We start from the raw sequence: 24,526 nt of genomic DNA on the forward strand, positions 1-24,526 counted from the left end.
AGCCTATCCACTGTGCAGCATCCCAGCTCCTTACTGGGATGCAACACATCACACCATTGGTTCTCCTAGCACCAATTCAATAACTTGGACAAAATCTAAAAAGCTTCCAGTGGGTCTAGATCCATCTGTATCTAGTTTAGTCTACTTATCCCTGCAAGCTTTCATGCCTCCCTCTGTCCCCCGGCCCATAGCATTTTCCTGTCCAACTCATTTCTGATTATGTTCAGCTGCATTGACTGCTGCTTCCTTTGATTGTCCATTAATTAATATACAGAATCAAAATCTCACTGCCTAGCCTCTCTTAGCTGCAATTTGTGCCCATTATCGCCTTAAAGCGAAGGAAACAGGCTCTCTTGGAGACATTCACAGATAATGCACATGCCACATATTTTAAAAAATTATTGCTGCTGTTACAGTTTCAAACTCAAACTTATAAATACTGATCAGCCCTATGTATGTTTAATTTACAGTGCTCTTAAAGTACAAAAGAGATTGTGGAATTGTGGCAGCACTTGCATAATTAAGGTTGAGTTCATTTTTAATATATTTTAAATCTACAGAATACGAAGGCATCTTCCTTCAGGTTCAGTACACAGCCAAAGCTTGGGCCAAATTCTGCCCTTAAACACATGCACAATACCCCCACTAAGTCAATGGGAGATGCAGTAGTCCAACTGAGAGAAGAATTTGTCCTTTGATATTAGCCTTTCAAAAGGCTATTGCAGAGGTATGGGGCTTTTAACATACGGAGAGGCATTTTGTCAATACAGAGCTTCAGACAGTTCAACAGAGCTGTTTACTAAATTCCTGGTGTTGCTCTGATACACGACATGACAATAATGCATCATCACAACACAGCAGCAAGTTCTTTCCCAACTCAAGCCAGTCTGGGAAGACTTTTGTTTGTTTGTATTTTGTTTACTCCCTCTCTTACAGCCCTGCTCCCAGCTGCAGAGAAAAAGAGGGGATGCTCCTTTCTCACCGACTGAAGTAAGTTCCTGTTTACTCCTTTTCTCCTCCCTTTGCCTGCCCCTCCTATGTAAGCACTGAGGCGACTCCCCCACACTCCACTCTACTGGCTCAGAGTAGCAGCCGTGTTAGTCTGTATTCGCAAAAAGAAAAGGAGGACTTGTGGCACCTTAGAGACTAACCAATTTATTAGAGCATAAGCTTTCGTGAGCTACAGCTCACTTCCTCTCAATATTCCCTAGGCTGCCAATTCAAAAGAACAGCGTTCTGTCTGCTTTGTGCAATACTCCGATTCACTGAGCAGTAAAACCCATGAGAGCAACACATATGGCCATCCAGCCTAGATGCAGTCTGCATGCTGTAAATTGAGTATGACAACTCTGGTGGCTTCTCTTCACTGAGAATTTCTTCATGTACGCTCCTGTTTCTTGGCTGAAAAAAATATACAGACTACAGAATTAACAAGTGCCTGCCAAAAACTGAGAAGATAACAGAAGTCAAGGGTGTAGAACCAGAATTCTACAGCATGAGCTTATAATGTTACATTCTGGATGGATTTGGTTCTCCTCCTATGCCTTATGCAGAAAAATAGTAGTAATATTTATTCACTGCATTTTCTAATTACTAAATGCTCCTCTCCGTAGCAGTTCAAAGTGCCAAAACATTAATTAAAAGATCAGAAACATAAAAATATTTATTTTATTTCAGTGTTTTATTACCAAAACAGGCAAAGGCTCGCTATCATCACACACACATTTCTCCAAGAGCCGAGGGTACAAAAAATAATGGCTTCTCTGCATTAAGGCTGGGGGCCCATAAGTGATATGGTCAGATTACTTTGTAGGAAAGAGCTGAATTGCTAAACAGCCTGAGGCCCAAAAATTAATTTGGGTGGTAGTCTGGATAAACACTCAAGAGGCTCAACTCTCTATTCATTATATTCAAGCTATTCTTGGCTCCATGCTTTTATACACCGTGTCCAACATTAATAAACTAAAAACAATGAGTCCTTCACAATAAGATGGTTAATTATAATGGACAAATTGTTTAACATTCAAATGTGATGTCGTTCTAGAGCCGGGGGGGAGGTGGGGGTGGAGTAGCTGCCCCGTTTAGTCCATCCATCACAGACCAAAATACCACATCTTTTCTAATGACCAAATGAAGGTAAAATAAGAGGTAGTTGGTTTTCTTAAGGGAGGCAAAGATGTCAGCTGAGACTCCCAGCTGACAAGTTTCAAGCTTCATTCACATTCAACACACAGAATCAAGCCCTCAAGGTTAGTTGGGAGTCAAGCAGCTTTAGAAGTTGAAACAGACATTGCAGAAAGATTTATAGGGTAGGTGTATGTAGCGTGGACAAGGGAGTCCTGCCTCAAAAAAATCAAATGAAATGAAACTGAAGTGGAAAGGAATGGCATCAGCCATGAAGATCCCTGTGGGGCTTCTGAGGTATACTTTCAGGATTGTTAAAGAGCTCAATCCTGCAAGGAGCTAAGCGCCATTGCAGACAATGGGAGTTGAAGATTCTCCACCCTTCACAAGACTGCTCAAAACCTTGCAGGGTCAAATCCTTATTGACAGAAAGCCTGCATTAGGCCATTGTTAAACTGATTTTTAAATGGAATTCAATCTACAGGCTCTAGGTTGGCAATCAGATATTAATCACTAAAATGCAACAACAAATAATCCCAGAACTGCCATATGTTTGAATAAGAACAAATATTCCCAGAGCTGTGGTTTAGACAATGAATGCACCGACAGTAAATAATCTGGATTTTTAAACACTGATGTTCCCGATACATCAATATTCCAGTATGCTTTATTGCAGTGGCTGATGTACAGTGCACATGGGGCCCATCAGTCACAGCTCTAAAATATATTCCTTCTATGTATCAAGAGATAAACTTTTTGTCATGCAGATAAAGACAAAAGTGCCTGATAGGACTGTTATAGTTTAGGGTCTAGACTTCAAAAAATTATTTTCAGGGATCTAAATGCAGAACTTTAAATATTATTTTAAACTATATATTTTGGGTTAATGATACAGAAATTCGGTCTCAGGATGGTAGCTCACCCAGTTGTGCTATGTATTTTATGACACACAATACATCAGGTCCCTCAGTGAGCTCACACCCATGCAACAGTGAGAAAGTGAGGAGTTAAAACCCTACCAGAAGCCATAATAAAGACTTAAATCCACAAAAATAAGGTATCTTACCAGTAAATATCATTACATATACACATTTTTTATAGCAAACACAGCAGTCTAAACATGTTTGAGGGCAAAAAAAAGAAATGCAACTAAACATTTAAAATCACATACTGTCATAAATATAAAGGGAAGGGTAACCACCTTTCTGTATACAGTGCTATAAAATCCCTCTTGGCCAGAGGCAAAACCCTTTCACCTGTAAAGGGTTAAGAAGTTAAGATAACCTCGCTGGCACCTGACCAAAATGACCAATGAGGTGACAAGATATTAAACATATGATTAAACATATGTGACCTTTTAAGGGTTGTAATGGGCAGTGGAGTAAGATGAAGAGATACCATGTGGTCATGGATGTTACTAAAACTGTTATAAATTTCAGTCCCCAGTATTTTCCTTAAGTCTAATGATATCTTCTTCGGCTCTCATATCACATTACCAAGGATTGAGGTGACTTTACACTTATTTTCTTGGACGAGAGGCTGAAGGTCAGTCAGAAAGGTGTCAGAACAATGTAAAACAATTCACAAAAGTTTTATAGACATTAACATGCAAAAATTGGAGTAAAATACAGAAAAATAGCTTCCAGACTATCTGTATCCTCCCCTTGGAGTTACAGTCAACTCTTTCTAAACATTCATCTTCTCCTTTTCCTAGCCAGAGAGAATGATTGAAGAACTAATTCATGTAGAGAAAACAAATGTGTTGCTTGTGCTAATTAAGTGTGTTCTAACTTCAATTCAATATTATGCAATCCAAGCAGTGTGCAGCAAAGAGGAACAGCCAACTACTGGAGATGCCATTCTGTGCAACATGAGCCCATCTAAAAAACTCACTATTTTACAGATAAACATAGCACAGAATGCATAATTTTGTGTTCCCAAGGAACCATGGGCTTCAAGTATCATCTTGTGAAATGAGATTAGCAGCATTGGCCTTTCTTTCCACACCTCCTATTTTGTGACTCCTGCAAACAACCGCACAGGGACCATTGTTTGATTAGTCTGAACTTTATACTTTAATAGAGCCTATTGCCTCTTAGTACCAATCAAAGATTATTATTTGAGAAGCCAGGGTGTTTCCAAACTGCAAATGTCAACATGAAGTAATGAAATCTAAGTACCCCTGTGATAAGAAGAGTGCAAGAGGGCTAACCCTAGCTTTAGTTTTGTCTCCCCTTGCACAGGTGACCAAAAAAAAAAAAAAAAAAAGATTATAAACTAAATGTTTGGCAGACAGAGAGGGGAAAGATTGCCTGTGGAATAGTCCAGGGGCTTTGAGAGAGTTGTCTACAACTGGGCTTTTGTTTTGCTTGTGTTAAAGGGACAGCATTCACCTTAAAAAACAGTGCACACTCCAGCCTGAATATATTTACCTTCTGTTTTATTACAAGTAACCCCTAAAATTGCTAAAACTGACTCATTAAAGTTCCTTTCTCCTTCCACTGTTTATTTTGTGCATCTGACAGCACTTTGCACAGAGTCAGTGTCACTCTTCCTCCACTACATGCAGTCACCTCTCCCATATGTGTTCTTTTCCTCACACAGCCTGTGGGGGAGCAGTGCAGGGAGAAGAAGAGGCGGGAGGGAATACTGAAATACAAAACAAAATAGCCCTTTTGTATTTCAGTTACTGAAAAGGTTTCTATTCCTATTAGTTTCTATAAAAATATACATACATTTTACTAACCAAACTTCCAGGCCTAAAACACTGACAATGTTGGTTAAGACCAGAACCCAAACAAATACTGTCAGATTGCCAAACCATGCCTTCCGGCATCTGTGTTCTGCCTTTTAACAGAGCAGAGCAACACCCAAACTTATCATGGTCAAACACAAATTACTTCCTTACAGTATGAAAGAGCCTGTCCCCTTTCACAAATCAGGCGAGTGACAGTTGACTTTTACAAGCCTCAAAACTGCCTTTGTCTGGTCCAAAACTAACACAGAGGAAACCTCCCCATGGTCAGACTGTCAACTCTTATCTTAGTTATCCATTAACAAACACAGCCAGTAGAAGAATATGAACCCAATCACGTCCACACTTACAGCTGTTCTTGTGTCACACACACATAGACCTACTTCCATTTCTGCTAGGTACATTTTATTTTACTTATTTTTAAAGCACTTCTAGTCATAGCATCTAAGTATTATATCACATTAAATTAAGAACCAATTATGCCAGCTCCCCACTATAAGTAGCACAAAACTACCATAACTGCTGTGAGTCAAAATATATGAAGCCATCAGAATGCCAGGAACAACACATACATTTAACCAAATAAATACACACTACATTATGCTTTGAAGACTGCCATGCTCCCAAAGCTGACAGACTGTGGCAGACTGCCAAGGAGAACAAGCTGGCAAGTCAGGGGCCCACAGCGGAAATAGCTTTGCCACAAGCCACGACAGCTCAATTCCAGGTACTGACTGCAGACACCCTAGCCAGTCTTAACTGCCAGCACAGAATGTAAGGCAAGCAAGAAAGGCAGGGGTTCCAGGAGTAGCCCCCAATTGAATTCATAGGAGCACTTTAGCCAGACGTATAAGACACCTGGCGCAACAACCTCCTCTGAATTTTCACTCTTTCATCATTTATTCTTAGATTTTGTTGTCTGTTGCTTTAGCTTAAAAGCTGGATCAGTGAACTGCACTACACTTCAACTCTAAGCCTTTGTACTGCATTTTAGATTTTATCATGGTCAGATTTTTCTGATTATTATTCTGTGGGAGGTGCCATGGCTGGGAGGAATAAATGCTGATGGTCAGGAAGTTCGGAGTTCTAAGACTGGTTCTCATCTAGTGACTCAGTATTCGGCCCAGGTAAAAGACCCCCTTTCGTGCCTCAGTTTCTCTTCCTCCCATCTTCTAAAATAAGCATAATAATTAACTATCTCACAGGGGGGTTGCAAGGCTTAAGTAAAAAGAAAAGGAGTACTTGTGGCACCTCAGAGACTAACCAATTTATTTGAGCATAAGCTTTCGTGAGCTACATCTGATGAAGTGAGCTGTAGCTCACGAAAGCTTATGCTCAAATAAATTGATTAGTCTCTAAGGTGCCACAAGTACTCCTTTTCTTTTTGCGAATAGACTGCTACTCTGAAACAAGGCTTAAGTAATGAATGTTTGTTATACGGGAGAGGCAATGCAGTCTAATGGAGTGAACACAGGGCAAGCAGTTCCTGAGCTCCCAACCCACCTCTATCACCCCCAGGTTTCCTGTGATTTAGAACAAGTCACTTAGGACTATATTCACAGAAACTCACAGGCGCCGCAATGGTAAGTATTGCTCTGCCTAGTTTTTAGGCACCCAGCAGCCCAGTGAATATTAGGCACCCAGACTCCCTATACAATGCTTGGGGAGAGTCAGGCACCTAAGAAGTGGGCTCACAAGCGCCAGCACATTAGGATAGGGGCTGCTTAAGCTAGCCAATAACAGATGCTGAGCAGATCCTAAGGCTCTCCCCCTCCCTCCAGGACTTAGGCATCTAAGTCTAGGCTGGAGGGAGGTGCCTATCTCTGCTACGGACTCAGCTGGCAACCCTCTCCTGTAGCCAGTGCCTACTTTGTTTCTTGCAAGAATGACAGCAGTCCATGCCTAACTAAAAGATCTAGGGGGAAGGAGTTTGTGTAGAGTTAGGTGTGCTCTGAGAAGTCCTAACTGGATTGGCCCTGCAGATGAGAAAGTTGGGACCATGCCTAGTTTCACCTGGTGTGAGAATCACTCTGGGGATTATCAGTTCTGCGATAGGTGCCCATGCACCTAGACCAAGGCAGCAATGCTAGTGATCAGGGGCAGATACTTAGGTGCTGCGGGATTTTAGCCACCTCCAGGAGCCAAGATTCTTTTGGGACATGACAAAATTAAAAGTTTAGATCAGAGGTGGGCAAACTACAGCCTGCGGGCCACATTTGGCCCACAGGACCATCCTGCCCGGCCCCTGAGCCCCTGGCCTAGGAGGCTAGCCCCTGGCCCCTCCCCCGCAGCCTCAGCTCACTGCACTGCCGGTGCAATGCTCTGGGCGGCGGGTCTGCGAGCTCCTGGGGCATCGCAGCTGCAGAGCCCAGCCTGACATAGTGCTCTGTGCTTCATGGCGCAGCTGCCTGTCCCGGTACAGCCGTGCTGCCAGCCACTGGTGCTCCAGGCAGCGCAGTAAAGGGTCAGGAAGCAGGGGGTTGGATAGAGGGCAGGGAAGTTCGGGAGGTGGACAGGGGCCGGGGAACAGGGCAGGGGTCCCGGGGTGGGGGGGGGGAATAACGAAGGAGATGGGATGATGGGGGTGCCAGGGGCAGGCAGGGGACAGGGAGCCGTGTGGGGAGGGGGTGGACAGGGGTCCCAGGAGGGGGGGGCAGTCAGGAAGGAGGGGGAGGATTGGATGGGCTGGCAGGGGGAAGTTAGGGGACAGAGAGCGGGGGGGGGTGGATGGGGCAGGGGTCCCTAGGGGGCCGTCAGGTAACAGGGAGGGTTGGATGGGGCAGGAGTCCCGGGACTGCCGCCGGGGGCAAGAAGCGTGTGTGTGTGTGTGGGGGGGTGTTAGACAGGGGACGGGGGCCAGGCCATGCCTGGCTGTTTGGGGAGGCACAGCCTTCCCTAACCGGCCCTCCATACAATTTCAGAAACCCGATGCGGCCCTCAGGCCAAAAAGTTTGCCCGCCCCTGGTTTAGATATTCAAAAGTGCTCAGCACCCAGCAGCTCCTACTGAGTGGGAGTGACTTAGGTGCTGTGCACTAGTGAAAACACAGCCACTTTATTTACATGCCAAAGTGGGAACTGAGCTTCTGAAAATCTGGACCAGATTGTGGCTGTCGAGCACTGTTCAAAGTCATGTTTTCAGTGAGTCTAATTCTGAAAGCCAAGATTATCCCTTGCAGATTGTAAATGTGTGGAAAGAAAGAGTCTCCAAGAAGGCTTAGATTGAATCTGAGCCTATGAAAAATTGGAAGCAGCTGAAATCTGGGAGAGGGTTAACTGCCATAATGTTGGAGCCATAGTAAAAACATAGGCGTAGGTCAAATTCACTCCACTCTGAAATTTCCGTTATCCCAGACTACACAGCGATGGCTATCACTTCCTTGAGAAGCAGCTGGAGCAGTCAACCTTAAATCAGGAGTCTCCATAAACGGATGAACAGTAGAAGGCTAAAGTTTAGATTTATTTATTGGAAACAGCTGCAAAGAATTTGATATTTGCCAGGATTTGTGACTTTGCAGTGGTGATGATGAGCTTTGTGTTCAGGGGTACAGAGCAGAATGAAAGGGCTTGGGATGTTTGTTTTGGGAGGACATGATGAAAGAATAACTTTGCTATGGTTAACAATGGAGTTAAAAAAATGTAGCCAAGTTTCTTACAAACCACAAGAGCTAAGTAAGAAAAAGGATATTTTTAGAGCAAGTAAACAGAGAGAATAAATGTTCTGGTAAGACTGAAAGATCTGCAGTTTACAATACCAATTTTTTGCTTTACTGAACATATTTGTATTTAACTCATCTTTAAAATTAAATCTCTTAAGAAAAAGTGTAATAAAAACTATAGGAACCTAATGTAAATCAAACTGTTGCTGATCTGTTACTTTCCATCTTTAATGCATTCATATTTTATAGGACTTAAAACAATGTCTTCAGTATTGAAAAATCACCAATGTGAGCCTGTATTAGCCATTTTTCTCTGAAAAATGAAAAGAAAGTTATTTTATTTTTTTTTAATGGAGATACAGGACTAGCTCAATGTAAAGAGTAAATAGTTTGAAAAGATAACCAGGAAAATAATACAAAAGTCATTCTGGACAAAATCAATATGGTTGAAACTTCAAGTCCAGAATAGCAAACCCCAGGCTTTCAAAAATCCTTGATTTTTTTTTTTTAATTTTCTTTTATTTATTTGTGTTCTGGATTTTTAATCTAACGCAGTGTTTCCCAAACTTGGGATGCTGCTTGTTCAGGGAAAGCCCCTGGCGGGCCAGGCCGGTTTACCTGCCACATCCACAGGTTCGGCCAATCGCGGCTCCCACTGGCCGTGGCCCAATGGGGGGCTGCGGGAAGTGGCACGGGCCGAGGGACATACCGGCCACCGCTTCCCGCAGCCCCCATTGGCCTGGAGCGGTGAACCGCGGCCATTGGGAGCCGCGATAAGCCAAACCTGCGGACGCGGCAGGTAAACAAACCGGCCAGGCCTGCCAGGGGCTTTCCCTGAACAAGTGGCATCCAAAGTTTGGGAAACACTGATCTATAGGATACCTTCAGCTCTTTTCTTTATAACCATGAGGGCTAGAAAAACTTATTTTTTAAAAATGAAAACAAAGATTCTTATGACATAGCATGACTTGAAGAGCTGGGGCTTTAAGAAAAACACCAACTAACGTTAAGACTTGTGAGAGTGGGCAACACGGCAAGTTTTAGAATAACTATTTTCTGTAGCCACAGTCATATGGCCAAATCCTGCTTACCCTAGTGACACAGGGCCAAAAACTCTGAAGTCCTTATTCCCTTTGAAGTACTTGGCTCACAAGCAGTTCCCCTGAAGTCACTATTTGCATGAATAAAGAAAGCAGAATTTGCCCTGTACAGCAGAGTCATCCTCACCAACAATGCAAGAGCAGTGGTCTCTCATCCATTTCCATCATTTTCTCTCTGCATCTACTCATGCCAACTTTAGCATAACAGCTAACTTCTACCCTGTCCCGAACAACACGCCATTACTGGTGTCCCATGATGACTCAAACTTCAGACAAGATCAAGCACAATGCTGCAATCTGAGGGTCACTTCTGAAGCTCCCCTCCCATCTCTTCCATATTTTTAGACCATGCTCTTCACCATTTGAATACTTGATTTTATTTTATTACTTACGTTTTTCTCCCACTCCCTCAGTTTAAAAATTATTATTATGTACTTCATGTGCATAAGCAAGAGCAAAATGCAGAACTCACGTGGCTTAGAAGAACTACGGCCCACAGCCACTCTTATTCATTGTAGAAGTGAGTTCTACAGTCGTGAGCCAGCAGCCAAGAAAGTCCAGTCCCCCATGCTCACAAGTCTCACCCTGCTGGTTTGACTCTGCTAATAGCATCAAGTATTGGCTGTTCTAGTTTCCTTGCCTTGTTCTAGTTTGGGGCTAATTATGGCCCCAAAACATCATTTTCTTTGACACATATTTGGGCATCCTGTGTTCAGTACAATCCCTTCTCCATTTACACAGGTGTTACACCACAGTGGCTTTATGGCGTTTGTTTGATCTTCACACAGCATGCACACACACAAACCTCAGTCCTCTGTGTGTAATACATGGGCATCTGCCTGTTAACTCCGGAGCAAGCTACCAAGATGAAAGGAAGCAGAGATATAAGAAAAAGTGAATCAAATATGAAGGTTGTTTATGAATTTATGCCCCCAGACTACTTGCATATCTGCCATGTAGGGCAGAAAGGTGATTTCAGAATATAATCAGGACTTTCAATACCCATTAACAAGAAGTGATTCACAACCACTCTCAGAGTAACTTGTTCACCATATTTATTTCTAGTCACTTATGTTGCCTCTGTTTCCTATCTGGAAAAATCTATGTTCATTCTTTCTGAAGGAACAAGTTAACATGAGCTTCGCTGCCGTCCAAGCCAGCTGAGAAAGTTTGGATTTTCCTCTTACATTTACTGTTCCTCTAAATACATCTGCAGCTGTGGTCACATTGTCAGATGCCCTGGCCTACAATATGCCTGTCACAATGATAAAGTACAGATCAATGGCATGATGAAGTCCTGCATACCACTATGAAATTTCGGTCTTGCTAAGTCAATGGCAAAATTTCCACTGACTTCAGTGGGGCTGGGAGCTCATCCCAGGAATTTAATGCAGCCTGGAAACCATCAAACGCATAAAAATGTGGTATTAGGTGAAAATTATTATTTTTCCCTTGAGGCTGCTTGTTTTGTGTTTCTACGATGCTGCTATCAATTTATTTTGATTTATGTTTAAGGCAATGGATGTTTTCAATAAACCTACCGTAGTGTCTAAGTCTGACGTCTGAATGTGATATACACTCACAACCTCTGTTAATGATGCAAGTAAAGTGTGTGACTGATCCCAATCTCTATGTCTGATGAAGTCTGGGTCATCAGCTGTGTCCATCTGATGCCTTCTGTTTTAGAGTGAAAATAATTTAAAAAAAAATGTATAAAATGAAGGTGTCCATGTAGATCAGGGGTGGGCAAATTATGGCCCGGGGGCCACATCCGGCCCACCAGACGATTTCATCTGATCCATGAGCTCATGCCGGAGAGTGGGGTTGGGGGCTTGCCCCACTCCTCATGGCTCCCAGAAGCAGTGGCATGTCCCCCCTCCAGCTCCTATGTGTAGGGGCAGCCAACAGAGACCGCACGCTGCCCCCGCAGCTCCCATTGGCTGGGAACCGTGACCCATGGGAGCTGCAGGGGCGGCGCCTGTGGACAGGGTGGCACACCCATTTCTAACAGAGTAGAGGGTTTCTTGCAGAAAGACCTCTGAATGATGGTATCAGGAGTAATCAATTACAGCTCTACTTTCTGCATTCCTAATTTTTCTCAGTATGGGAGAGCATGCACAAAAAACTTTTCGGAAAACTTAGTTGCTGTTAACATTTCTACTGTGGTTCTAACCACAGCAATGAGTCACATTCAGAGTATCTCTGGTAGAAAACTGCTGTGTTTAAGTTTCATGTTTAAGTATTGCCTAAAAATACTCTTATTGCAATTGTGGGAGTAAAAGACTTGAATTTTCCTCCATTAAGTTTTCTGGTGATTTAAACCATGATTCCTTCAACCTGTAATTTATTTATTACATATGAAAATAGAAGCTGTTTAAGTTCTCCAGGTTGTCAAGTGAACTGTATAAAAGTAGCTGCTAAGCAATTTTTTTAAACAGTCCTAAACCAAGAAGTATCTGCCAAGTTTCAGGCTTGGTGAATTTTTACCATCACATAAAGAGCCATGCTGAAAAATTGTGCTTCTAATGGTAATGCTGACAGACTTTTAAATGTTCCAGCACTAGAGACCCAATTCAAAAAAGCACCCCTATTCAGGATAGCACTTAAGCATGCACTGAAGTCCCACTTAAGTCCATGAGACCAAGCATGGTCTGAAGTGGCAGTCCTGAACAGGGATGGAGTTAAGCACGTGCTTAAGACCTTTCCTGAATCAGGGCTCAGGTACATTCGGTGTATCCAAGACTTCTTGACCTGACCACAACTCCTTTTTGTTTTACTCTTCGTTGTTGGTATTCTTTGGATATGTTCCGCTGAGTCCTACAGCCTTTTTTAAGCCTTCCCTTTTAGATGTTCCAGCCTTTGCCCAAAATATGGGTGCACACCACCACAAACAGGACTATATCCAGTGCTGCAAACAACACTCTTGAAACATCTTCCTGTTTAAGTATAAACCTTTTTAAATAATGTAACAGTTCTATAGGATCTAGAGATAATTTAATTTTCCAGATCACTGACTAATACAGTCATCTAGGAAAGTAACACTGCTGTGAGTTGAAGATATACAAATTCAGAAGGGAAATAAGGCATACATTTTTTTTTTTTAACAGTGAGAGCAATTACCACTGGAACAATTTGCCAAGGGTTGTGGTGGATCCATCTTACCATTTTTAAATCAAGATTGGATTTTTTTTTGTTAAATCTTCTCTAGGAATTACTTGGGGGGAAGTTCTCTGTCCTGTATTATACAGGAGGTCAGGCTAAATTATCACAATCTGAGGCCAGAAGGGACCCATCTATGGAAAACCATCACTAATCTAGACAATGCACCTGGAAAAAGAGCAGTAACCTCATAAGGCTATGGTGAAGGTAATAAATATCCTTGCTACAATCAGAGTCAAAATCTTGAATCTCCCACTTAAAATACAGGGAGACATTTCTGCTAGCTCTGTGTTTTCCTTACAGTGCTGGTCTCAGTCGTGATTCTCTCCCCCCCACCCCACTACCCTAAATAAGAAAAACGAAAAGCAAAAAAGGAGAAACTGGGATAAGCAACATAATAAATTTCTACACCAACCTTGCATACAACCCTGTTTTGGCACCCTCCACCCTCATTCATATGTGCAGCTCCACTAATTTCTATGGGAATTTGGCGAGTGTAACCTGAATGCTTCAGTCAATGCCTCAGGGAAAATAAATTTATTTGCTTTAACTCTGTAAATATTTATTAATACAATACATACTTAACACTTACATGCCAGTGTATGGGTCAGAGCTTGCAAAGTGACTTCAGTTAAAAGTAGATGCTCACCAAAGCGAGTGGAGTCCACTCATTTCCGTGCAGGATTGGGCCCTACTTCATCAAAGCGCTATGAAAACATACACCCTGTAAAGCAGGTATTTCTCATAGTTACATATGCAGCATATAAATATTCTTAACAGAAAGCCCTTTTCAGCCTTCTTTCTGCAGTACAATTCCCCATATCTGTGTATATATTACTCATTTATTTAGTAAATCCTTTCTATTTAAAAATAGTAGAATGCCTGCCACTGCGGTTTTTATTTCAATTTGTTGTCAGCTTTTGCAACAACTCCAATCACTTTAATCTTTGGATTTCCGTTGAAAATCTGAATGTAATGTTTTAAATCATTCCATCTTCCCTTCCAGGGTTTGGAATAGTGGTTTGTGGTGTTTTGTTTTAGGAAATCAGAAGATCTATTTAAAAAAAAAAAAAGTATGCATCCCAGGTTAACCATTCAGACATATTCATGTAACATTTCATTTTCCACCATCTGATAGCCCTTATTTAGAATAATTAATATTATTCTATCAAGAGAGACATTCAGTGTGGGAGCTACTAGCAATATAAAGGAATACCTCATGCAGATGTTGTTTACAGAAGATGTGCAACTAAACTCAGTAGTGTGCCCATTAAAAAGTCAATGCTCAATCGTATTATGTTGTATATATTAAATAAAATATAAATATGTTTTAAAAAATGAATGATTGTTCTTAAAACTACACATCCATTTGATTTCCACCAAATTATGCAGTTCAATGGAAGCCTGCACCAGATTAGTCACAGTATGATGAAAAATAAAATGAGATGTCTACCAGTATTTTCTTCTTCGTATCATTTAGCAGGACTGATTTATACTAAACACACAATCAGAAAAGAAGATATACACAGTTCAGATAGGGATGCTTCTTCTGTTTAAGGCTTTTGGATTACAAGTGTCAGTGAATGCTATTCAGCTTTGTTCACGCCATTGCATTCTGGCTTTGCTTCCATCCTTGCATCTCAAAGGATGCCTGTAAAACACTATACATCCACAGACAAAAATGTAACTGCATTTGCTTAGCAAGGCTAAGCACCATGTCAGCTTATGCTGTCTCACTCTGCATTGCTTGTGCAAACAGAACCACGCAAACCTCCACCAAAACTTAAAAGGAACACAGCAAGACACACAAACAGAATGGGGAAAAAAGGTTTATTCATTTTTTTCTTTTAAGCGAACACTTCCTAATTTGGGGGAAATGGGAACAGACAGAGGGATGTCCAGAGGAATTCACCTACAAAAATACAAAATGCAAGAATCATGGTTACTTGGTAGACACACAAACTCCACCAATATACTTACTTTATTGGGACTGCTATAACAAGTCTGGGTGATGCCTCATCAGCCTCTCCCACAGCCCTAATATGTGGAAAAGAGAATACAGAAAAGGACCATGAGTTACAGGAATCACAGCAAATCTACCCACCCCGTAGCTCACATGGCCCTTCCCCAAAGTAAATCCACTTACCATCCTGTGTTGCTCCAGAACCCACTTGCTGCTGTTCCCTTCCTCCAGCCATCACCAAGAAGCAATACATTCCCCTGTGAACTCCACTACATTATGTGGGGGAAGAGAGATGGGATTACTCACTAGAGATGTCCTCTCTCCAGACCAGGACTAAATCCTATGTCTGGCTCCTAAAGGGGAAAGGAAGAAAGAATCAGTTCCACTCCAAACCAAAAAGAGCAGCAAAATAAAACAAAAACACTGTTTTTAATAAAACACTGAATTTATAAATGAAAATAATGAAATCTAGGTCCTCACCTCCTTGAGATCCACCCCCAAAATGGTGACGGGCTCTTCCTAATAGCCAGATATGCCAGCACACAGTCTATATGGCACTGGCTCAGGCGAAGGCTTGTCATTCTCCACCATGGCTTCAGCACTGGTAGCATGAGGGTATAACAGCACATCCCTTGCACCTCATGGCACATGTGCGCATCACCTTGCAAAAGAACCATTCCAAGCATCCGTCGGAACAAACAAAAAGATGTGAAGAGGTGGAAATGTGCGCTACGCAGTGGCAAGTTAACACAAGAGCCACCACATGTCCCCCGCCCCATAGTGGCCCGGGGTTCCTGGGCAGCCCTTACCATGGCCCAGCTCTGGCTTCTAGACTGGGGCAGAGGAGGGGGTGGGGCCCTGTGGCGAGTGGGATGTGGGGGACCTGAATGTTCTTGATGCTAGGGTTGCCAGTGTCTGGTTTTTACCCTGGCGGCTCTGGTCGGCAGTTAAACATCCGGTTGGCAGCACAGCAGGGCTGGCAGGCTCCCTACCAGGCTCCTAGGAGCCAGAGGGACACGCCGGCTGCTTCCCAGGAGCTGCCTGAGGTAAGCGCTGCCTAGAGCCTGCACTCCTTACCCCCACCCTCCCCCCATGCCCCAACCCTGAGCCCCCTCCTGCACTCTGAACCCCCCATTTCTGGCCCCACTGCAGAGCCTGCACCCCCAGCTCAGAGCCTGAACTCCCTCCCTCCCACACCCCAGCCCCCTGTCCCATCCCAGAGCCCCTCCCACACTCCAAACCGCTTGGCCCCAATCCCCAGCCCCTCCTGCACCCTGAGCCTCTTGTTTCCGGTCCCATCCTGGAGCCCACCCCCCACCCCCTGCCCCAACCCAGTGAAAATGAGCGAGTGAGGGTGGGGGAGAGCGAGTGACGGGGGGGAAAGCGGATGGAGTGAGCGGGGCCTTGTGGAAGGGGCGGGATCTCAGGGAAGGAGCAGGACTCGGGGCAGGGCAAGGGTGTTGTTTTCTGTGATTAGAAAGTTGGCAACCCTACTTGGTGCCCAGGGCCCCAATAAATCTTAATCTGCCTCTGGTGCTACATAATGCCTAGCTTGAGAGAGCTCTGTTGGGAATTGTAGGATAGAGACAATGAATCCACATGCCCTGCAATGCTGGCAGGCAATGTTCTGGGAGGACTTAGTGCACTCTCTGCACCCAAAGTAAGATAAGAAACACCAACACACTGCACCCTTTCAACTTGCACTGATTCAGATACTCAGGTGCAAGTTGCAACAGTGTAATTCACTAGTGAAGACAAGGCTTTTAGTATCAGGAACCGTGCAATTGTCAAAAACACAGCCTAGACTCTCAGAAGTAGGGACACCGGTTTTCTGTGTGGCTCACATCTACAGAATTTCCTTCCACAAGAGATCAACATTGTCTCCGTTCAGAGAAATTGCACCTGTATAACCCCTCTGTGATCCACAAAGAACCACTCAAGTCTTGGTTCCTCAGCCATCACCTCTCCTGGGTGGAGACCACGTTTCTCTCGCTCCTGACTGAGGTTTTTCCAGGCTGCAAAGTTCCCTGCCTATACTGTGATACTTTCAGCAAGCCAGACTGCTTAGACAGCCACTGTCTGCATTTTGCTTTCTCTTTGAAGGCTATGAACAATACAAATGCCAGCAATTATAAGAACACGTGTATAATTTCTTTAAGGTGAAAGCATTAGAGAAAACATGTTAAAAACAATAAAAGAACCTACACATGCTAATAAGTTTACCAGAGATACCCCCTAACTCCAGCAGACAGTCCTTCAAACTCCACAAAGAGGTTTTTCTGTGGTTACAAGTTCCTAACAGCTTTAGCCCAGTACAAGCAAACCCATGCACAGACTAGTCTTTCATTTATACTGCTCAGGCCTTTGATCTTCAGACTTCTGGAACAGGTAATCAGGACATAGCTTCAAAAGGCTGGATTTTTGCATAATCAGGGGGTGGGGAGAAATTTACATTCACCTTCCTCTAGAGAGTCCCAAGCAAATCGCTTGATTCTGTTCGTTCCAAAAGTCCATTCTTGCATGCCACATTGTTAAGTACAGTCCTTTGAAGTTCATAACACTTCCTATGGTAATAGCCAATTTAGAACCGATCCATGAAAGGACCTTCCCTCTTATACCATAGCTACTTAGTTTCCTTAAGACCCTTTGGTGAAGTACCTAGTCAAAGGCTTTCTGAAAATCCAAGTACACTATATCCACCGGAACACCCTTATCCACATGTTTGCTGACCACCTCAAACAATTCTAATAGATTGGTGAGGCATGACCTCTCTTTGCAAAAGCTGAGCTGACTCTTCCCCTAGAAAATCCTGTTTATCCATGTGTCTGATAATTCTGTTCTTTACTATAGTTTCTGCCAAATTGCCCGGTTCTGAAGTTAGGCTCATTGGCCTGTAATTGCTAGGATCTCCTCTGCAGCTCTTTTTAAAAATTGTCATTACATTAGCTGCCTTCCAGTCATCTGGTACAGAGGCTGATTTCAGTGATAGGTTACACAGTACAGTTTGTAGATCTGCAATTTCATATTGGAATTCCTTCAGAACTCTTGAGTGAATACCATATAGTCCTGGTAACTTACTACTGTTTAATTTATCAATTTGTTCTAAAACCTCTTCTACTGAGGCATCAATTTGGGACAGTACTTCAGGTTTGTCACCCAAAAAGAATCTCTCTGATGTGGATATCTTCCAGCCATCCTCTGCAGTAAAGACCAATGAAAGGAATTCATTTATCTTCTCCACAATGGTCTTGTCTGCCTTGAATGCTCCTTTAATACCTTTGTCATCTATAGGCTCCCCTGCCTGTTCATCAGAAGCAAGAAGCCTGAGAAACTTAAAAATATTTTACTGTTAGTTTTTGCATCTTTAGCAAGTTGCTTCTCAAATTCTTTCCTGGCCTGCCTTATTATATTTTATTTGACAGAGTTTGTGCATCTTTCTACATTCCACATCAGCATCTACTTCCAAATTTTAAAAGATGTCTTTGTGCCTCTAATGACCTATTTACTCTGCTGTTTAGCCATGGTAGCATTCGTTTGGTCCTCTGACAGACTTTAATGTATAACCCAAGTAAAAAAAGACAAAGCTTCTATTCTGGTGTTTTAAAGTAATCTCCATGCTGCTTGCAGGCCCTTCAGCCTTAGGCCTGCTCTTTTTAATTTCAGTCCAACTAATGTCAGTCTAACTAGTGTCCTTGAGTAGCTCCCCCTTTTCAAGTTAAATGTTACTGTGGTGGGATTTTTTTAGTATCTTCCCCCTTGCAAGGATCCTACATTTAATTACATTATGGTCACTATTACCAAATGGTTCAGCTATAAGTGCCTCTTGGACCAGATCCTGTGCTCCACTTAGGACTAAGGGCATGGCTACACTTAAAACTTTGAAGCGCTGCAGCGGGGGCGCTTTGAAGGGCGAGTGTGGTACTGGTACTCCATCTCCTGGTACTCCATCTTCATGAGGGGATTAGCTTAGAGTGCTGGGAGCCGTGGGACACTGTTTACACTGGGGCTTTACAGCGCTGTAACTTGCTGCGCTCAGGGGGGTGTTTTTTCACACCCGAGTGAGAAAGCTGCAGTGCTGTAAAGTGCCAGTGTAGCCATAGCCTAAATCAAGAATTGCGTCTCCCCTTGTGGGTTCCAGAACTAGCTCTAAGAATCAGGCATGTATCATGTATCATGCCTTGAGATGACATGTACCCAGTCAATACGAGGATAGTTGAAATCACCCATTATTATTGCATTTCTCTAACATCCGTTAGCATTTCATAATTACGGTCACCATCCTGGTCAGGTGTTCAGTAGCATACTCGTACTGCTATACCCTCTTTATTCAAGCATGGAATGTCTATTCATAGAGATTCTATAGTACAGTTTTATTCATTTAAGATTTTCACCTTATTTGATTCTATGCTTTTTTTTTTAAACATACAGTGCCAATCCCCCAACAGCACACCCTACTATGTCATTCCTATATATCAAGGGTGGCCAAACTATGACTCACGAGACGCAGGCGACTCTTTTATAGTTAAAATGCGGTTTACAGATGCCTCCCACAGGGCAGAAGCCCCGAGCCCTGGCAGGCGCCCCTCAACTCTCATACTTCTGAAGATTGTCATATGCGGCTCAGAGCAGTAAACTTGGCCACTTCTGCTATATATTTTGTACCCTTGTATTACTATGTCCCATTGAATATCCTCATTCCCAGTTTCCATGATGCCTGTTATGCCATTATCCTCATTTAATGCCAGGCTCTCTAGTTCAATGGCTCTCAACATTTCCAGGCTACTGTACCCCTTTCAGGAGTCTGATTTGTCTTGTGTATCCCCAAGGTTCACCTCACTTAAAAACTACTTGCTTACAAAATCAGACATAAAAATACACAAGAGTCACTGCACACTATTACTGAAAAATTGCTTACTTTCTCATTTGTCCCATATAATTACAAAATAAATCAATTGGAATATAAATACTATACATTTCAGTGTATACTATATAGAGCAGTATAAACAAGTGATTGTATGACATTTTAGTTTGTACTAACTTCGCTAGTGCTTTTTATGTAGCCTGTTGTAAAACTAGTCAAATATCTAGATGAGTTGATGTGCCCCCTGGAAGATCTCTGTGTTCCCCCAGGAGTACACACACCCCTGGTTGAGAACCACTGCTCTAGTTCACCCAACTTAGTATTTAGATTTCTAGTACTTGTATATAATCCATGGAACTGGAGAGGCAAAATTTAGTGGAACAGGACTGTATATTTTTCACAGTCCTCCTCTGAAAATGATTTCCATCTAGCTTAACAACACTGCAAACCAAACTACACTAACCAGCAATGACAGGGAAAGATTAAAAAGAAAAGGAGTACTTGTGGCACCTTAGAGACTAACAAATTTATTTGAGCATAAGCTTTCGTGAGCTACAGCTCACTTCATCGGAAAGATTAGTTTAGTCTAGTCTCCTGGCCTTTTGGTTTCAATTATCAGACTCCAAAAGTCACTAAGGCCCCTTGTGTAGATGCAGTTATACCAGTAAAACCGTGCTTTAGCTGCGCCGGGTGGGACGGGGAGGGAGCTGGAATAAGCCACACCAGCAAAAGAACAGGTTTGCTTGTATAAACTGCATCCACAGGAACACAGTCTAGTGGTATAGCTGTACTGGCAAAACCTTCAAGTGTAGACCAGGCCAAAGTGTGTTCTTGATTTTTGTGAAGTCCACTATGATCTGAACTGAGACAGACCATCTTTAATACAGACAATCAAAACAGAGTCAGATGTCCACATCTTTTAGTTACTACCAGCTTCAGGAAGATTTGAATCAATAACTACCCATCCCTAAGCACAAAAAGTTTTGTGTATTTATTTTTAAACTTTGTTTGCGACTGATCATAGAACAAGTTTCAGTGTGTACAATTCAAAATTCAGTATTTCCATAGTAGTACAGTAATAAACTCAAACCACTACAGCAGCAGCCAGACATATTTCCAGCATCATCATTAATCACTTGGCATAGCAGAAATAAAGTAATTGAAACAGAACACTGACATGATCAACTGTCTCTAGCTTTAGGAATAAACATTGTGGTTTGCCTGAACATTCCAGCAGCAGGAGGCTGCCTGTGAAAAATGTACTGCTTTTCCACTGAAATTATTTAAGAAGAGTATTTGGGAGTGAGTGGTGGAAGGTCAGATTAAAAGTCAGGTTGCAAACTCCTAAATCACAAAGGAAATAATGCTTTCTTTTCAGTGACCAGCAACAGTAAACACAGGACACCTTCAAACACAGGCTGCTCCTCCCATTTAGAATAAGACCTGGAGTGGGAACAGTCTGCAAATTTCTCTTTAATTATTAATCAAGCATTCCATACTCCAGAGAGGTGAGTGAGGGGACTCCTGCCTGGAAGGGGACCTGCCCGCAGGCATAGTTTACCCACTTATAAATAACTGGGCTTGTCCTGTGGGATAAGCTTGGAATGTGGCAGAAAAGGGGAAAGGCATATTCCATTTCATGGCAAGAAAAGGAACACAATCCAACTGTCTGATCCCCCTCTCTCTCCTCAAGTCTCATACAGAGTTTATTATAATGCTTAAAAGGACTTAGAAACTCCACTATGATTACATTGCAGGAATTTCAACAATGCAAAACTGCTGCTGGACTAAGCAGTAGATATTTGGATTTCCTAGTGAGATTGAGAAGAAAAAGAAAAAAAAAGAGGGAAATATTGCAAAATGTGTATAATTTTAATCTCTTTAATGGACAAGTAAAAAAGCCACTAACTTTTTAGATTCTCTCTCCATAAACAAGAAAAAATTACATCTCTTTTAGGTGGAAAGAATTTAGTTTTAGAAAGTAACAGCACTTTCAGAAAAAAAAGATCTCAACCTCACCCATGACCTTTCTTCAGGTATAAAACTGGAGATGTTGTTGGATCATATTAAAGAAGTTCTGTATTAAAATCACAAATGAGTTTGATTCCCCAGAGTTTACATTCCAGGGTATTACTAATTAAGAGGTCTCTTGGTTTTTGGGACTGTTTCTCTCCCTCTATGTGTGAAACTTGCAAGCTGCTAATTGTGTTAGTACATTCTAAGACAGAGTCTGTTCTCAAAGCAATTCACAGAGAGAGAGACTCAAAGCAATACTCTAACAACAGAAACAGCACCCAGAGACTCCCCACCCTTTTGTTGTATTAATAATTGTGATTAAAATAGAGATAGAGGATGTATGTGGATGGATGCTTGGTGTGGATAATAAGTGAATGATCAGGGAGGTGCCAGCCTAAGAATCCAGTGTCCATCGGCTGAAGAAGGCATCAAGTGGAAATAACCAGAGGACCCCCCAGAGGGCAGACTGGAATCCACCCAACAGCCTCAAGAATGGGAGAACCAAAGAACAAGATAACATCTTGGAGCCGTCAGGAATGTGCTATCTGCTGATTGATTCAGCAACAGCATGATGAAGCAATTCCCATAGACTGGCATAGGAAGAAATTCCTATAAAAATAGACTCTAAAAAGTGAGAACTTTGGGGTCTGATTCTGCAAACCAACTTCCAGGAGCATCAGATGAGCATCTGACAAGGCCCTGCTCCCTCCTCATGTCCAGGCCACCTGGCCAGTAGCTTGGCATGAGCAACTCTAAGGCTGGTAACTATGATAACAACCTTGCAGAACCTGTGTGTGTGGGTGTGTATGTGTGTGTGTTTGTATGAATGAATGAATGTGTGACTAAATATGAGATTGAATGGAATGTTATAGCTATAACTAACTGCTTACTATGATTCTTTCTGTATTCACAATAAATGTGGTATTTTGCCTTTTTCCCTTTAATAAGATCCTGCTGGTTTTTATTTTATTGGTACAACAATGTGCTGTCACTGGCCTGGAGCTTGTGAGGAAAGGTCCAGTGAGATGGGTGAGGAAGCAAACACGGATGGATGGGAGGGTGGAGAGAAAAACCAGGAAGTAGGTATTTACCTATATCAGACCTCAGCTTTCCCAACTCTGCCTCTCAGGGAAGGCAACATACATTTGCACATTTATCATTGTCACCATTCAGGTTTCACCCTCTTTATCATGTTTCCAGATGAGCAACTTGTAGTAGTTTTTAGTATGCATTAAAATATCCAGAGAACTTTCATCTCTCTCTGTCTCTCTCACACACACAAACACGGAAGCCACTTGTACAGTTGTGTTTCCTCATTCACTGACGCATTTGAACTGCAAGAAGAGGATCTCTCTAGAAGAGGAAAAACCCAGCGCAAGCAACCAGAGAGAAAAGAACTCAGGCATCACAAAGACACAGGGCCACCTTCCCAGCAGAAGTTGGGCATACATAGACCAATCCCTGGTCCCATTTAAGCCAATTGGAGTTTTGCTGTGGGTTTCTCATGATTTGGCCCCCAGTCTCAAAATAGAACCCTCTCCTCTCCTCCTCCCCCCTGCCAGATGCGTATCGCTCTCCTCCCCCGCCCCAGACACGTGTAACCCTCTCCTCTCCACTTCCCCCAGCCAGATGTGTAACCCTCTCGTCTTCCCCCCAGACTGCATAGGTGCTGCTGCCCCCCTGGCTTGAAGGGGCTGCCATCATATATAGGCTTTACAGTTCGGTTCAATGGCTCTCAGCCCCCCCATACAAACTGTTCCAGCACCCTTGCACTGATGTGTAATAACCCCCCCCCCGCCAGATGTTTCACCCTCCCCCCGCCTGCGGACGGATGTACGATCCGGGCTCACCCCAGGTCCCTCACACCCACAGGCACGAACACCGCCAGCTGAAAACGCCCCCAAACTGCCCGCAGTGCCCCAACTCGCCGCCCCTGCAGAAGGGAGCGAGGCGGGGTTTAGCTGGCGGACCAGTGGCAACTGGGCGCCGGGGCCGGCGAGGCGCGGGCTGCTCCTTACCGCCACGGAGCCGGAGGAGGAGGCGATGTAGACTCGGATGACCATGCTGAGCGGAGCGGCGGGGACGCGGGCGCCTCGTGCTGGGTGTGCGCTGGCCGAGTCGCCGCAGCGGGGCAGTGAGCGCAGGCAGGCGGGCGGCCCGGCCCCCGGGCAGCGCGGGGGGAGAGGGGGGCGGGGCCGCTGCGCCCCGCCTACCGGGGTAGCGTCACAAACGGCTCCCTGTCCGAAGGGGGCCGCTGAGGGTGCACCGGGCATGCTCAGTAACAGCTGCTGAAGCCGCTGCCCGCACTCTGCCCTTCCTTGGGACCCGACTCTGCTGCTTTAGAGGGGTTCAAAGGCGGCAAACCGGAGGGGGGATGGGCAGGGTCTGAGCAGGGGGCGGAAATTTACTGGCGGGGGGGGGGTCAAGCAGCTGAAGGGCAAAATCAGGGATGGTGGCTAGTTAAAAGAATCCCTTCTGAGATTGTACGTCTACACAAAGTCTCATAACAGGTCACAAATTTGCCTTACCTGCTGCTGTGGGGCCCTGAGTTGCACTCCCTTCCTTAAAGGTAATCTATTTAAACAGTTCTGCACCTTTTAAAATGTTTTTTTTTATTACTCTTATTACTTGATCATGAACCTTTGTTATCATTGTGCAGATGTCATTGTGCCATTTAATTTTTATTTTAATAGCAAACACTCATCAAATATTTATAAGTAAATAGTTGCTAGTAGTTTTAGCCAATGACATTGTGTTTCTAATGGAGCACTTGCTGTATTTTTTACTGTGATTTTTAATTTGGAATTTTTAATTTGGAATTTTTAATTCTAACTTTTTCTTCTTATTTTCCAGTAGAAGTTTATTCTGTTGGCTCATGTGACTTCCAGTCT

The 24,526-nt window shown here is 43.3% G+C and overlaps 1 protein-coding gene and 1 long non-coding RNA gene across 2 annotated transcripts in view; both read right to left on the reverse strand.

The window, feature by feature from the left end:
- SH3BGRL (SH3 domain binding glutamate rich protein like) overlaps window positions 1-23,827 on the reverse strand; it is a 56,505-nt gene extending 32,678 nt beyond the window's left edge. The window contains exon 1 of the mRNA XM_073360932.1: window positions 23,654-23,827. Coding sequence (XP_073217033.1) covers window positions 23,654-23,698 — 45 coding nt within the window. The 5' untranslated portion in view covers window positions 23,699-23,827. The remainder of the gene's footprint in view (window positions 1-23,653) is intronic.
- LOC140917656 (uncharacterized) lies at window positions 13,532-15,825 on the reverse strand. Its single transcript, XR_012160943.1, has 4 exons — window positions 15,239-15,825; window positions 14,942-15,111; window positions 14,776-14,832; window positions 13,532-13,849 (listed from the first exon to the last, which is right to left on the reverse strand). It is a non-coding gene; the product is annotated as an uncharacterized lncRNA (long non-coding RNA).
- Window positions 23,828-24,526: the final 699 nt, after the last annotated feature.

This window comes from Lepidochelys kempii, chromosome 9 (assembly GCF_965140265.1).
Source record: "Lepidochelys kempii isolate rLepKem1 chromosome 9, rLepKem1.hap2, whole genome shotgun sequence".
NCBI lineage: Eukaryota > Metazoa > Chordata > Testudines > Cheloniidae > Lepidochelys > Lepidochelys kempii.